Source organism: Echiichthys vipera, assembly GCF_963691815.1.
Source record: "Echiichthys vipera genome assembly, chromosome: X".
In the NCBI taxonomy this organism is placed as follows: Eukaryota; Metazoa; Chordata; class Actinopteri; order Perciformes; family Trachinidae; genus Echiichthys; species Echiichthys vipera.
In genome coordinates, this window is record NC_139825.1 from 25,424,935 (window position 1) to 25,441,976 (window position 17,042).

The 17,042-nt window shown below is 40.3% G+C and overlaps 1 protein-coding gene across 4 annotated transcripts; it reads left to right on the forward strand.

The window, feature by feature from the left end:
* The first annotated feature begins 1,336 nt into the window (after positions 1 to 1,336).
* On the forward strand, positions 1,337 to 15,541 carry eno1b (enolase 1b, (alpha)). 4 transcript variants are annotated; one of them, XM_083939361.1, is made up of 13 exons: positions 1,355 to 1,393; positions 2,441 to 2,487; positions 8,010 to 8,107; positions 8,327 to 8,422; positions 8,997 to 9,055; positions 9,164 to 9,233; positions 10,315 to 10,448; positions 11,204 to 11,426; positions 12,574 to 12,771; positions 13,880 to 14,081; positions 14,216 to 14,324; positions 14,905 to 14,963; positions 15,188 to 15,541. In XM_083939361.1, the coding sequence occupies exons 3-13, from the start codon at positions 8,023 to 8,025 to the stop codon at positions 15,249 to 15,251; spliced, it is 1,299 nt and encodes a 432-aa protein (XP_083795487.1). In that variant the 5' UTR covers positions 1,355 to 1,393; positions 2,441 to 2,487; positions 8,010 to 8,022; the 3' UTR covers positions 15,252 to 15,541. The 4 variants fall into 4 exon arrangements, with proteins under 4 accessions (XP_083795485.1, XP_083795487.1, XP_083795486.1 ...); XM_083939359.1 differs by lacking the exon at positions 2,441 to 2,487 and having other exon boundaries at positions 1,337 to 1,393; XM_083939360.1 differs by lacking the exon at positions 1,355 to 1,393 and having other exon boundaries at positions 2,453 to 2,535.
* The last annotated feature ends 1,501 nt before the right edge of the window (positions 15,542 to 17,042 follow it).

Consider the following 17,042-nt stretch of genomic DNA (forward strand, 5'->3'; position numbering starts at 1 on the left):
ACATGAGGAAATCTCCAAAATATAAAAAGGGAAACATTAATTATTAAATAAATGTAATACTATTAAAAACTTTTAAGATCCATGAAATGTAATTCAAAATTAGTTTAGCATTCCCTTTAATATTTTTGTTTCAATAACAGCTTGCTCCGTAGTCATGAGTCCATAGTTCATGAGTTACAAGCTAAACTGTGATGGAAGAGAGTAAGCAGAGGTAAAATGATTAGTTGAAAACTCTGTAATCGTGGCTCTAAATGGGAACTATTAGGCAGAGAAGTGTGGATCAGGAGGAGAATATTTAGAGCAGTCCTTCCGAAACTGAAGGCCATGGCTGAAGACAATAAATAATCTTCTGGTTCTGAATAGTGTCAGCCTAAACTGCTGTTTGTCAACATTGGTCTTAGTGGTGGGACTTGAGAGAGCCTGATATTTAGGTGGTAGTCATGTACAGAGTTTGAGAACCACTGTCTATTAAATAATTGCAGGAAACATAACTCAGTGTATCAATGTCAGAGGAGCAGGAGAATATCGATCACCATCACAGATCTCTTCAATCGAGGCCTGACACAGGCTGAAACAGCTTTATGCCTTATTATTACAGATAGTGTTAGTGTGCATCCTCTAAGAAGACTAATAGCAAGGCTTCAGCTTAATAAACTTAAATAAAGCTCTTATTATTACTATTGGACTGAGCCTGATGTCCTCGTTAACTATATATGTTGTTTTTAACAAACTTTACTGTCAACAATATTATATCACAACATAAATAACAGTACAGGGAGGAGTTTTACAATGTGCACATAAATATACAGATTACTTATTACTGTTATAAATTAATATTTTATAACAGTAAATAACCAACTGAAATCATCTGTCAGTGTTGTCCAAAGTGTTCTTTGAGATATGAGAAGTCTTTACAGGCATGGCCTGTCACTGTGATGGAAACATCAGGCGTTTCATTCATTTTCTCAAATAAATCATCTTGTTATCTCGGGAAAACAGAGGAAATAAAATATATGTAATGTATGACCTTTTAGGGCTTGAGTTTTATTTCTATTTTTCACGGCCACTTTGATTTTCTCATGGCGCCATCGTCCTTTGTTCCTCTTTACTTTGTACTATTCTAACAGAATACTGCTTCTATTTACATAACTGCTGACACTTTATTGTTATTTTCTGATCTCACCACCGTTTGTTCTATTTTAACTAATTGCTGATGGGTAGCATTTCTCTGTTACCGTACTTTTTAAACCTGTTGTTCAGGTGGTGTAGTTCACAGTGAAAACTATGGGGGCGCACCACGAAAACAAGGCGACACGCGTGGCGGAAAAGCACGAGAGAAGAAGAAGACTTCCCAACAGTCAATGGTCTAAACTCGTCTCCGGTTGACAGCAAGGTAGGTCTGATTATTTGCGTTGTTCCGCCTTTGTTATCGGGGGTATTTCATTTATGTTTTTTCTATTTTGGGCGCAGTTTGTCAACAGGCTTCTTATACTTGTTTGAAGCGTTAGTTCAGTAAGTCAACGTTATAGGAAATGAATCACCAGTCGGACGCCGTTCGCTGGTATTATCCCTATCCGGACGGATCCGGTTTGTCGCAGTTTCCGGTCTTTTCGTGTTGCTTTTACCGGGTGATCGCCACCGAAGTGCAAGTAGAATTAATTTACACACAAATAAGAATCTACAAGTGAAGTTTCATATTTGTACATGAGCATTTACGTGTCAAATTAGTAAAATATTGTGACCTTGATGAGAGTGGTTTACATTAAAGATGTAAATTAATTTTAAGGTTTAATTTGGAGCTGTTAAAGCATGTCATTTTGTTGTAAAGTATGGTCCTGGGTGTTTTGACAACACTAATGTTAATATGGAGGACCAGCAGCTCCCAGTGTTTACGGTGAAGAGATACGAGTGTCCGACTAGGGCCGAGAGTAGCACACGGCTAATTCACCGGTGTTAGCATCCTTTTGGCCACTCTTGGAAACACAAAGATAAATTAGGCCATTAAAACGATATATGGTTACAAAGATAAGAAGTTAGACTTTAGTTGTACAGCATTAAATTAACTCTAAATATTTCACCAACATTTATATTTGTAGGTTAAACAGAGTGTTTGAGATAATTTAGCCAAAAACTGTCCGAAATGTGACACAGTTCCGTTAGCTAATGTCGACCGTAGCCAAGGAAACGTTGCGTTTATAGTCTGGATACAAAATTGGAAGTTTTATTGATTCACGACTTTATTTGGTGAGACAGTCCCTGCGGTCTGACAGTTTGCGATGTGTTAATGTAACGGAATAGTTCATCTAAGCAGCTAAGACTGTTATTTATTATTTATTAATTTCCCCTTTTTCCACTCTATTTCATTTACTTATTATTTGTTCTTATTTATTTAAAATTCTAAATTAATTGATATTGGGTCCTGCGGATGCACCACTCACAGGAGGAACCACTTGGGTCGGGTGCACTGCTGCACGGGTGGCAGTGGAGGTGAGGGGCCTCTACGGACCAGACCCGGGCAGCAGAAGCTGGCTCTGGGTACGTGGAATGCGGGAGGAGGGGGCTCCCTCAGAAGTTCTGATGTTCTGCTTCGATGCCAGACTCACATTGAGTGGTATAGTGCTCCCCGAGGAGTTGTGTCATAGCAGAGACCTGGGACTGAGATGCCGCGACTCCAGTGTTTGTGTCCCCCTTGTCCGTGCCGTACAACGCAGGCTTCCCTGTCTCCCCCAGCCTCCCCTGTCTCCCCCAGCCTCTGGCATAGCCACCCTACCGATCTCCACTGCTTTTACCAGCTCAATCAGTTTTACATTAGCAGCCATTTTCTGTGTTGAGGTAAGAAAGCTCAGGTGCTTGTGACGAGGGTCCAGCATTGACAAGATCATGGGGGCGGATGACACAAACTCATCAGACTGAACCTGCAAATATATAACGAGGGAATCAATCAAAAAGAAAGCTATACCTAAAAAGGCAACACAAAGCAGGCGGGAGGCAAGTATGCATGTAATTAGGCCTAACCCAATTGGCTATTTATTATGAAAATAGTTTAAACTAAGATTTAAAAAAAAGAATTGAGTTTCTTCTGTGTTTTACATGACTGGATAAGCCGCTGGGTTGCGAGGCCCATTTGCTCCTGTTTCTTTTGCAATGCATTGGTTGCTGCGGTGCTGTGATTGAAGTGGCTAACAAGTTTACTAGCCGCTGATATTACCCGATGTAGATACAGTGCAAATCCGTCGTTAATGGCTAACTGGATTGTGTGTGCAAAGCAGGCAACGGAAATCCAGTTCACTCTGGTGGGACTGTGCAACAATATTGGCCACGTTGTCATGAACACATGGAATAGCTCGGTCTTCAAGTCCCCATTGCTCTACAGCTTCATTCATTTTCTCGGCGAGGTTGTCAGCTCTATGCCGTACTGGCAGGCTGTCAGTGAGCAGGTCCGCTGAGTTCATGTGCCAGTACTACTGATGAAGTGGCAGGTGATGGTGATGGTGATGTAGCTCTCCGCTTTTAATGCGGTCCAACAGTCTGTTGTTAGAGCGACTTTTTCAGTTGTGCTCAATTCTTTTAACAGCTCTTGCTTCCGTTCTTCGTATTGAGTCTCTATCAGACGGTGATGACATGCCGAGGCGGAATGTGATCAGTTTTCTAAAACCTTCGCCCTCGACAATACTTAAGGGCAGCATATCCATCTCAACGAACTTGCAGATCCCTTGGGTAATTTTCTCTGCTCGTTGTGCATCGCAGCTCCTCCGTGTCCGTGCTAACATTGAGTCGATGCTAGGTTGAGACTTGAGAGTGGGATCCACCGCCACTAACCAGGGTCGGATGCGTGTTGTTCTAGTGGTACATCATTTGAGTTGTGACCGTGTTGTACTTGTACAAGGCTTCGCAATGTTTGCAGTGAACTAAGTCATTGTTTGAATCAAAATGATCCCACACTTCGCTGTGACCTCGTCCTCTTCATGATTACTTTTGAAATACACAGAAACTCAGGAGGGCCGAGATCCACCCAGTGGCTTTTTTTTTCAAACATTGCCCCTGTGTAGTAAAATGTGTAACTGCTTCCACATTGTGAAATTAATTTAATTCCTCATGACCCATACTATGTAACAGAGCCTGCATTAGTTCTATCTATGAAAAATTAATTTCATCAACGAAATCCTTAATAATCAATTAATCAATCGTTGAGTAATCATGCCCATCCCTAATATGCACCGAACAGCAGTTCAGCGTATTCGGTCTTCTTGGAGACCCTGAATGGAGTCCTGCATGTGGCTCCAGTAGGGAACTCAATAGTTCTGGTGGGAGACTTCAACGCCCACATGGGCAACGATGGAGACACCCAAAGTGTAGTGTAGTTGGGAGGAACGGCGTCAGTGATTTAAATCCGAGTGGTTGTCGGTTATTCGACTTCTGTGCTAGTCATGGATTGTCTATAACTAACACCATGTTCGAACATAAGGATGCTCATAAGTGTACGTGGTACCAAATCACCCTAGGCCAAAGGTTGATGATCGATTTTGTGATCATATCATCTGATCTGAGGCCGTATGTTTTGGACACTCGAGTGAAGAGAGGGGCAGAGCTGTCAGCTGATCACCATCTGGTAATGAGTTGGTTCAGGGGATGGGGGAAGATTCTGACAGACCGGGTAAGCCCAAACAGGTAGTGCTGGTGAACTGGGAATGTCTGGAGGAGGCCCCTGTCCGAGAGATCTTCAATTCACACCTCCGGTGGAGCTTTTCTGGCATCCCTGTGGAGGTTGGGGGCATTGAACCGGAGTGGGCAATGTTCAAAGCTTCCATTACTGAAGCTGCAGCGGTGAGCTGTGGTCTCAAAGTCTTAGTTGCCTCGGGGGGGCAGTAACCCTCGAACACCGTGGTGGACACCAGTGGTCAGGGAAGCTGTCCGACTGAAGAAGGACTCCTTCCGGGATATGTTATCCCAGAAGACTCCGGAGGCAGTTGCAAGGTACCGACAGGTCAGAAGGGCTGCAGCCTCTGCTGTGTCAGAGGCAAAGCAGTGGGTGTGGGAGGGGTTTGGAGAAGAAATGGAGAAGGGCTTTTGGGTGGCACCAAGGTGCTTCTAGAAAACCATTCGGCACCTCAGGAGAAGGAAACGGGGAACCGTCCAAGCTGTTTACAGTAAGGACAGAACGCTGGTGACCTCAGCCAATGAGGTAATCGGGCGGTGGAAGGAGCTCTTCGAGGAACTCCTTAATCCGACTAATACGCCCTCTTCTGCAGAGGCAGAGCTGGATGCTGATGGGGAATCATTGTCAATATCTCTGCCGGTCACTGTAGTCAAACAACTCCACAGTGGCAAAGCCCCAGGGATTTATGAGATTCGTCCAGAAATGCTGAAAGCTTTGGGTTTGGAGGGGCTGTCTTGGTTGACACGTATCTTCAACATTGCATGGAAGTCTGGGACAGTGCCAAGGGAGTGGCAGACCGGGGTGGTGGTTCCCCTGTTCAAAAAGGGGGACCAGAGAGTGTGTGCCAATAACAGGGGTATCATACTACTCAGCCTCCCTGGTAAAGTCTACTCCAAGGTGCTGGAAAAGAGGGTTCGTCCTATAGTCGATCCTCAGATTGAAGAGGAACTATGCAGATTCTGTTCTGGACGTGGAATAACTGACTAGCTCTTTATTCTCGCAAGGATCCTGGAGGGGGCCTGGGAGTATGCTCATCCAGTCTACATGTTCTTTGTGAAGGCATATGACCGGGTCCCCCGCGAGATACTGTGGGAGGTGCTGCGGGAGTATGGGGTGAGGGGGTCACTTCTGTGGGCCATCCAATCTCTCTACACCCAAAGCAAGAGCTGTGTCCGGATCCTCGGCAGTTAGTCAGATTTGTTCCCAGTGGGGGTTGGCCTCCGCCAGGGGTGCGCTTTGTCACCAATCCTGTTCGTGATTTTCATGAACATGATATCGAGGCGTAGTCGTGGTGGGGAGGGGTTGCAGGTCGGTGGTCTGAGGATCTCGTCTCTGCTTTTTGCAGATGACGTGGTCTTGACGGCATCGTCGGTCAGTGACCTTCAGCACTCACTGGATCGGTTCGCAGCCGAGTTTGAAACCAGGTGACCAGGTGGAGAGATTATATCTCCACACTGGCCTGGAAACGCCTCGGGATCCCCCAGTTAGAGCTGGTTAATGTGGCTCGGGAAAGGGAAGTTTGGGGTCCCCTGCTAGAGCTGCTGCCCCTGCGACCCGACCCTGGATAAGCGGTTGAAGATGAGTGATGATGATGAATTTATATGTTGAACACAAAAATATATCAATAAGTTTATCATATTTGAGAAGAAATTAAAACTTATTTTGATATTAATATATGAAAATTAAATATCATTGCGTAAAATACTTGTTAAGTAAAGTTATAAGAATTTGGTTGAGTTTGAAAAAAATAAAATAATGTATGACAGAAAAACTGTTAACTAAGTATCAACGAATTATGGAGAAGGGGTTAAACACTGTAAGCCTACTCCTTTTTCTGACATGTCAAAAAATAAAAAAATAAAGTATTTGTTTTTCATGAATCTCTATGCTTTTCAGTTGTGTAATGTTATTATTGTCTGTATGACCTTTTCCGTTTTCTTTTTTTGAAATAAAACTTAAATAAATCAACAAATGTAGATAAGATTGTCACATTCTTAATGAGAGATGCAGTGATAACAACAAAACAATCTTCACTCCATGTCTTCGTGGGAGATTTTCGTCTCCACTAGTAAATTGACGATGTAAATTGTAAATTTAATTTAATTAATTTTGAGTTAATTTAATCTTTGAGGTACTCAGCAGGATAAAGGGATAGTTTCCATAATGACAGGGATTCATATCGACAGTTAGTTGCTTTGTAAAGTGAATTAATAATACATGTGTAGCAATGTGCAGATAAAATACTTAGGAAAAGAAATAACACTATTTCCTAATGCATTTGATTATTTAATATGTGCAGTTGTTAGCCTACTTGTTTCTGCTCCTGTGTTAACTCTTATAAGTCTAGTGCTAATAAGATGATTCCCAAGCACATATGCATTTAGTTTTTGTTTGTTCAATTTGGATTACATCTAATTCTAACCACACCCAGGCCTACCTGAACCCCATGTGGTCCAGTGGCTTTAGTTCAAGCGGCTGCAAAAACCTGCGTTGCTTTGTAACTTGCTTGAGACTTGATGACCTCTGGCTCAAAATATTTGGGGGCTTTTATTTCCATTTTTATTAGAGCAGATGAAGAGCATAAGTCTGTTGTTTAAAAGTGGGAAAGTGGAGTGTGTTCAGATCAAAATTCATATTTGCCACCAAACATCTGAACAGTTATGAGTTGGATCAATTTGTCTTGACCTGTTGGAACGAATCTGCTTTGCCACTGACTTTGTTTAGATGTGTCTGCTTCATCCTCACCTTTAATCTGGTGTTTACTCGTTTTGGATGTTGAACAACAGGAACAGTCATTTCTTTTATGTCCTTGTCTCTGGCGTGCAGCCCAGTCTGCAGGAAGTCACTGTGTCTGTTAGCCTGCTTGTTTATCTGGCATGCAAAGGTTGGGGATTATCGTGCATATCGTGTCCTGTGGTTAATGGCAGACAGTCTTTGCTATGTCTTAAATAATGTTGTAATCAAGGTAGCATCATGGTGCCGTTCTAAAACTAAAATTCATACATTTTACTGAAACAACACAGGTTATTTGTAGCTGCAAGCCTAACCCTTCTTTGACAGATGCAGCAATTTCTACATTCTTACCGCCATGTGATTAATCAGATGAGAAGGTCTAATCCAATTAGGATGGTAGCATGCCTGTTAGCACTCCTAAGCTTGCAGCCAGGTCAGGATATTTTTGTGAGTAAGCCCCAAGGAGGTAGAGAGTAAGAGCTGCGCGAATAGTAACGGAGAGTTGAGTTTTTATTTGCATTATTCTTCTGTCTCAAACGAGAGCTGTTACAGGCCGAAGCCCAAGTTTGTCCAGAGGACCATCAGATAGTAATAAGTTCAACTTCTGTCTCATCTCAAGGCTTTACACCATCATGTCCATTCTCAAGATCCACGCCAGAGAGATCTTTGATTCCCGTGGAAACCCCACCGTAGAGGTTGACCTTTACACTGACAAAGGTAGGCAACAATATGACTTGTTAAAAAAATGTATAACCATATTGCCCATGTTCCTCATCAACAAAACAAATGTAATCTTCTACATAATGTTTTATGTGAAGCACTTTGAATTGCCTTTTTGTTGAATTGTGCTGTACAAATACACTTGCCTTGCCATGCATTCTTTATTGATTGTCATGTCACCTGTCTTATATCTCTACTCTCACGTACATTTCACAGGCTTGTTTAGGGCAGCTGTACCTAGTGGGGCGTCTACTGGAATCTATGAAGCCTTGGAGCTCAGGGACAATGACAAGTCTCGCTACCTTGGAAAAGGTCTGTACACCTTTTTAATGGGATAAAAATAGTTAAATGTCAGATGTGGTTTTGATATTTACCATCAAAAGTAAACAACCTTGATTGCCTCCACTCTATCTCTATCCCTCTATCTTTCTGTGTTGTCTTTACTCTCCATTCTCTCTTCTTCTTTGCCATATGTGAAAGGGTTAGTGGGTATCCATTGCCTGTCTCTCTCAATTAAAAACAAAAATTTGTCAGTAAAACAATTAATTAGACAGTAATTTAATTTTGCAACATACCAACTCATAATTGAATGCTTTTGACAATCAACCAGATATGATGTGCATGGTGAATGGTCAGTAAAGCATGGTCTCACTCACAATGTTTAGCCTGTGGATTGATGGACTGCGGAATAAGACTGTGTTGACATGTTGAACGAAAGTTATTGTATGTTCATATAAACAAATTATAAAAATAATTACTGTTGCATGTGTCTCTGTTTATGTATTTGGGAAATAAAAAGTGGCATGTGTCTCTAAATCTATATCTTTATCATTGGCTGTACCCTTAATGTTGTGAACGATGATCACACTTCATGTTTCTGTCACAGGAGTCTCACAGGCGGTAGAACACATAAATTCAACTATCGCACCTGCCCTTGTTGGTCAGGTAAGTGTTTTTTTCCCCACATCTTTTTTGTACAAACTAAGTTTTGGGCTTTGCATTGTTGTAGTGCTAATGTGAATCATTCCCAACTCATTCTTTCCTTCTCATCAGGATGTATCAGTGGTTGAGCAAGAGAAAATTGACCAACTTATGATTCAGTTGGATGGCACAGAGAACAAATGTAAGTGACAATAGTCATTCTGTTAGTCCAACTAATCTAAAACAACCATATATTATACATATGCACTGCAGTACAGTATTCTATGTGGAGTACAGCAGATTTCTGTTGAAGAAGTCATTTTTCCTTCTTGCTCGTTTTTCTGCCAAGTGAAACACCTTCTCGGGGCGCACTCACACTGTACGTCCGTACCGTGCCCCGTGCTTTAGGGTACTTGTCCCCCCCCCCTCCCTCTCCCTCCGCGGGCCAGGCCCGTTTGTACTCACACTGCCTGGGCCTCGGCGGAATGCTTCTTGCTGCCTATACGTAATCACGTTGTAACACGTCACACGCATTGATTGACGTCATCGCGAGCGTCGCTATGTTTACGAATCTTTCCATAGACCTCTGAGGTTTTGTGTGCCTTGTCCGACTGTTTTTGAATATTTTCATCTGACCAAATCTGCAGTAAACACTCCACCTCCGCATCACACCAACGTGAACCTTTCGCCGGCACTGTTTTAAATATCCGCACATGGTCCGTCCTTCTTTTTTTCTATGTCCGAACAGGCGCACATAAAATGACGTCAGAACCGCCGTAGGCCTTGTGCTCGTGCTCGTACACGTGCGCACGCTCCTGCTCGTACATGTGCAAACGTGCTTTACAAAAGCCCACCTCTCCCGTGGACGGCAAGCGTACCGCTCCTAGGTGTGGCACGGTTGCACTCACACTGGTCAAACGAACTAGACTTTAGCCGTGAAACGTCCTGGGGCACGATACGGATGGACAGTGTGAGTGCGACCTCAGTTGAATTGAGGTCAGATGATCGACTTGACCAGTAAAGAATTTTTTACTGTTTGGCTCTACGTTTAAGATCATTTAGCATTTATGCAGCATCTCTCCAGTAGTAGTAGCATCAGTATACCAGATAAAACATTATACTGGTTTAAATTTTCCTTAGATATTAATTTTTCATATTCCACCATAACAATCTGTGGCACAATAAATAATTTATAGCCTAAATAATTGTACATTTACAAAATTACACCACAGAATGGCATGTCTTTTATGAATAATGTAGATTATTTTCTTTACTCCAAATAGCCAAATTTGGAGCAAATGCCATCCTGGGTGTTTCCCTGGCTGTCTGCAAAGCTGGTGCAGCAGAGAAAGATGTCCCCCTGTATCGCCATATTGCTGACCTTGCAGGAAACCCAGAGGTCATCTTGCCTGTGCCAGTGAGTATCTGTGTGACAAGTTTGATATTTGCATCAGCCATGGCCCGAGACATCATGTTTTTTGAAGTTGTCTGTCTGTCTGTCATGAAGTCTTAAAGAATGCAGAAGGGCTTCTCTGATTTGTAATCGCGAAGTGTGAATCTGTTAGAACGCACTCTATAAAGTTCCCCAAAGATTTAAGTGAATGAGGAAGTGAGGAGACAGTCAATCCCTTTATGGTGCTTTATTCCAATGCAAGCAGAGTACACAGTGGTGGTGAGTTTGTGTGGTTCTGGAATAAACCAAAAACAATAATAGCCACCAATAAAAGAGCTCACAATATGCTTAATCATAGCACACAATCCGAATTAATAATATAATTATCATTAGCATGAAAACATATATACATCACAAACCAAAGGAATATACATGATATCACATATTAACTAACAACTAAGAGAATGGTCAGTGCTTCTTGCTTCGAGGGGTTTTCTTTAAATGTGACACAAATGTTCACTTGGACTCAAGGATGAACTTAGATTTTGGAGATGAAAGGTCAAAGTCACTCTGACCTCACAAAACGCATTTTGTACGCATAACTCAAGAATTTCAACGCTAATTCTGAAAACATTTCACGCAAATGATAATATGATAAAATAATGAAGTGATAACATTTTGTATCCAAAATGTCAACTTCATTTTGACGTCATGTTTAAGTCTTAAACATTATGACAGTGTGAACTGTTCACTGCTCTATTTCCTCTCCCCACCACCAGGCCTTCAATGTAATCAACGGTGGCTCTCATGCAGGCAACAAGCTTGCGATGCAGGAGTTCATGATCCTGCCTATTGGCGCGAGTACCTTCAAGGAAGCCATGCGCATTGGAGCCGAGGTCTACCACAATCTCAAAAATGTCATCAAGAAGAAATATGGCCAGGATGCCACCAATGTGGGTGATGAAGGAGGATTTGCCCCAAACATCCTGGAGAACAAGGAAGGTATGAAAGGAATGATTTTGTTTGAACTACTGAAAAATTAAATTATTACAACTGCAAGATTATCACTTCTTACTTATCTCGTGGGTTGGGTATAAAATGTTTTCAGAAACATATTTGTACTGTTTAGCTGTCATTTGAGAACCTTTGTGTCCTGGCCGCCAGTTTTGTTCCTGCTTCAGAACGAACTGAGCACCACCACACCTTGCAAGTGTCACTCACGCTACATCTTTTTGTTGCTCTGATTGGTTGTAGGTCCATCTAGTTGTCTCCTGAGACTTTCTGGTCCGCACACAAATTCCAGTTTACCGTCCACACTGCCTTATCTCGAAAAATATCTGCATCCACAAAAAAAACATTGAAACTGACTCAAGAAGCTGTAGTACACATGCCAAGCCCAAATGTGGCACTGTAACTCTGCCACAGAAATACACCAACAACAGAGAAGAAGAGACAGAGAGACTTTCTCACTAAATCTTGCAACTTTTTTTGTCAAAAGTGACTAAATACAAATCTAGCGTTTCTGGTGTTTTGGAGACTATCACGTGAAAGCACATATCACTCTGCAGTTTCTGTCCTCATTGAGCAGCAGGTGCTGCCGTGAGCCCTCCCCCGTCCCAAAGCACTCACAGCGGTCAGCAGTGTTGACTCACTAGATTTAGCAACTTCTCAGACCATCAGGGAAAATGGGAAATAAATGATTATGTATCAAACTCTATGGCCGTTGAGGTCTGTCTCTACCTGCAGCAGCACTGTGCAGGCACTCGTTAGGGCACAAAATATGTGGTTAAGCTGTCCTTAAGACAACACGAGGGCCGCAATGGGTGATACTACCCGTTCCTATTTTGCACTGACATTTCTAATAATTGGTTCACTTCAGTTATATACGTGCTGGAGCAAATATATTAGACCTTACAAATAATACAACAATACTGTTAAACAACGTCTTTCTGACAGTGAACAGTTAATAATGTATGTTTTGTTGGTAATATTTGTGACAGGGCTGTTGAATTGGTTTGTATTACAGTGTATAGGCGTCTCTGTTTTTCTGGTAACTCAGTGTGGAAATTGTCATTTTTTGTCTTTTGTGGTGCTCAATGCAAGTTTTATAGCAACCCAGATTTTTTGTTTTCATTGATTCACTGTGCAGCTCTGGAGTTGGTGAAGGAGGCCATTGCCAAAGCCGGATACACAGACCAGGTTGTGATCGGCATGGATGTTGCAGCGTCTGAATTCTACAGGGAGGGAAAGTATGACCTGGACTTCAAGTCTCCTGACGACCCGAGCCGTTACATCACTCCCGACGAGCTGGCTGATCTCTACAAGAGCTTTGTGAAGGATTATCCAGGTAACCTTCAGACGATTTCTCCCTTTTACACACTTTTATTAATTAATTAATTAATTTATGATCTCATCAAGGCGAGGGATCTGTTCGGTAACTTTATGAGCTACCTTTCATATTTGAATCTTCTTGTCCTCTATGAGGATCAAATGAATTGTTTGTGTGCTATCGTTAAACACTGTGTTATAACATCAAAGACCTATTTCATACTTAGAAAGATTTTGGGAACAGCAATATTCATAGTTTCAATTTTTCTGAAATTCATTCTCTGGATCTTCAAATACATTATAAAAAGATCTAGGCATTCAGCTGTAGCTCATGTCTTAAACAGATATGAAACCAAAGAAAAAACAAGGTTGGAGGTCATCTCTTTTTTGAAGCAATTAAAAAGTAATAAAAGCAGACACACTGACCTCACCGGCAAAAACAACTGGGAATTCCAACAGGAGATTAAATTTAAATTACTATTTGTCACAACACTTTTCTTTGTTTGTACTACAAAAACAATAAGTAGTATAGTAAAGTAGAGGTGGCATGGTCACAATGTTAGTTCAGACTTGCATTTATGTTTAGTTTTTACAAGCTTTAATATTAAAAATGTGAAGAAATCCTGCACACAGTCCGCTTATTGCCGAAATATTTCAGAACGAAAGGATATTTCAGTTTTGCCACAATTTAGGATTCATTTTAATATTATTCATTCCTATCAGCGATGACAACATTGTACAAACCAGGTTAACTGCAGAACATAAGCATTCAGACGTTAGGTTATCCAATCTGTCTGTTGTAAACGTCCATCACCATTTATAGATCTATTTCTTGATTCTTGGACTTTCCGTTTTACCTCAGAATAAAATGCTTTACTGTAGATAATCAGATTCTTTTGTGACCCTGTAAAATCGTCTGATTGTCTAATCGTCCATGTTTCTTGCCCTGTTGGACCTACAAAATGATTTAATATTCAACTATAAGCTGTGATAGGTTAATTTAGGAGCGGTCTGTTTGGGTTTCGATGGAATAGCAGCGGAATATGATCCTAAATATGTCAGTTTAAGCCATACTGGTCATCTGTTTCACTATCCAATGAGGAAGGTCTGCATATGTCCACTTACAGTGGTTTCTATCGAGGATCCCTTTGACCAGGACGACTGGGCGGCCTGGACCAACTTCACCGGAAGCACAGACCTCCAGGTTGTTGGAGACGATCTTACGGTGACCAACCCTACTCGCATCAGCAAGGCTGTGGAGGAGAAGGCCTGCAACTGCCTTCTGCTTAAAGTCAATCAGATTGGCACAGTTACTGAGTCTATGCAAGCGTAAGGCAACACTTTAAATTTAAAATAAGTCTGGGATGTAGCTAAAAGTCAATTGAATATTAGACTCTGTACCATACAAATGTCATGTAATGTCTGGAAGTTGGTTGATGCTCTCCCGTCCGTCCTTCCCACAGGTGTAAGATGGCTCAGGAGAGCGGCTGGGGTGTGATGGTCAGCCATCGCTCTGGAGAAACTGAGGACACCTTCATAGCAGATCTGGTGGTCGGCTTATGCACTGGACAGGTAAATTCACATAATCAAAATGTTTATTTATAACATGTACATTATAAATTGGACACTGATGACAAACAATACGGATTTGTCTCTTCTGTCGATTTCACATGAAAATGATTTCCACTGTATAAACTATTTTGAAAAAAGTTTCATTAAACAACATCCTTAGGCCCTGATCAGACACAGCATTGGCAGTTGTGTCTATTTATTATTCTTGCTACTAGGCAACCACAGAATCAGTCGTCCTCAGCCTATATTTTGCTCTGAAGTTAAATTATGTTGTGTGCTTTTCCACTGTGTTTAACGTTTCTGAATCGAGGCATAATGGGCTGTCAGGTAAAGTTGTGAGGTGCTCAACAACACAAAAGCAGCAAAATAGAAATACTTTGTTGATCCCATGGGGGGAAATTTGATAAAACGCTTTTCTCTCATTGAAAGCAATTACATAAAGGCGTCCAAGGCTGCTTAAACGCGCTTTGTCTGATTGGCTTTAGTCATTATTCATCATTGATCTGAGAGACAGACTTGGACAAAGATTAGACTCTGAATCCCTTTGGTTGAAATCATTTTACATGTTTGTCACATTCAGATCAAGACTGGGGCACCCTGTCGCTCTGAGCGTTTGGCCAAATACAACCAGATTCTGAGGTAAGACTCATTCTTGTACAAAAGGAAGAAATTTATTATTAGTATACATGTGTGTGCATGTGGCGTTCTTTAATTTGTGAAATGAAATTCCGCCAATGCTCTTTTTGCTAAACAAGTACTTGCTTTTACTGTATTGATTAAAAATTAATTAAACCATAAATAAAAGATCTTTTGTTGTTGAAATAAATGCATAAATTAACAAGATTTACTTTTCTTTACTGTAGAATCGAAGAGGAGCTGGGAGACAAGGCTGTTTTTGCTGGAAAAAACTTCAGAAACCCGTTGTAAATGAAGAGTGCATTTATTTTACATTCAAATGGATTCATACACACATCTATGACAACACACGGGATAATAATGGAAAACACATCAGTAATAATGGTTAACGTTGAGCTGCTTGTATACTGATCACTGTAATTAATTTATAGAGAGAACTTATTGTAGTTACTGAGATTGTACACAAGTCTTCTACTTTATTATTTCCTGTTTGTTAATGTGGAGTAAAATAATAGACCCAACGCAAATAATAATTATTTACAGTGACAGACTGTAATCACAAAAGCTGCACTTAATAAAATACTTTTAGTGACAGAATGTATCTTGATTATTTGTCCCATGTTTAATTTTATTTTGCTGTGTTGGCTCCAGATGGTCAGGTTGAAGAAGAGTTACTTCCCACACTTTTGATGATTTCAGCGATTTTAAATATTATAAATGTGACGCGAATGGGCAATTCAGTCAGATTATACATTTTCAAAATATTGAAAAATATACACGAGTATCCCAATCTGCAAATGTGGAATGGCATTAATACAACTAGTAAGAAAGTATGCAGTGTTTTTTTTGTTCCTGCTTTCACTTTTGATGGAGAACTCCCATGTCGCAGTACAACCTGTTTCCAGTAGTGTTTGACAACCAAATGGATAAAACAGGTGATGGTCATGGTTTGTACATTGTCACTCTCATTTTGCGTCTCAGGGAGAAAGTATAATACCTTTATTTTGATATAATGACCCAAATGAGTCCTCTTTAATTCTTACTTTATTCAAACATAAATTAATATATTATGTTCAAGAGAAATAATTGATACATCTGTCCACCATATGAGTTGTAATTCTCATTTATTGTAAGTATAAAAACATAGAGATGCTCTCATTTTTTAATAGAAATATAGATAAATGGAGAAAATTACTAAAATATTAAAATGTGTACAATATACTATAATATAGACCAACAATATGTGGAAAATTGATGTGTATACTTGATACTACAATTTGAATGCATAAATTCAACTTTCTCATGAGGAATTTATACATCTGTCCACCATGTGAGTTGTTATTCTTAATTATTGTAAGTATAAAAATAATAAGGTTTACCTGCTAAATCACAGCACCAGACATTTCTCTTTATTGATCCCTTTAGGATGATTTCTGCAAGGAAATTTAATTTTCAGCAGCTTTAACATCACTTGTGTAGAAGAAAGGGAGGTATAAAAAGTACAGTATAAAAAAACAATAAACTCTTAGCTAAATAAATATAGAGTAAAACAATAAACATTAAACAATACTCTTAGTTAAATATATAAAGTCGAGAGAAGAATAAAGTAGAATAAAATTCACGGAATAGACAATATTAGTTTAATTTATTATTTATATTATTTATATACTTATTCTAGAAAAGAAAAATGGATCAAAATGGAAAAGATTAGCATCTTTAAAATATGTACAATATACTATAATATAGTTATACAATATATACAATTATACTTACCTTTAATAGTAATGCTGAAAAGTATGTTAGAATGCAATAATAGTTAAAATACATAAATAAATAAGAATAATAAACACCTATATTTGTGATGTTTACTTTGAGTACTAAATAATAAACCTCAGTATTAGCCAGTGGTTTTCTACATTAGCAGTGATGGTGTTGGTGGGATGGCACTGCCATGTCTTACATAGTAATATTTAATAACCACACAGTGTGATCTGTTTGATCCATGGAGGCCTGTCCGTGCAGCAGCTGATGAAGATGATGAAGAGGAGGAGCAGCCTCAGTGGCTCCTGCTCCTCCTGCTGC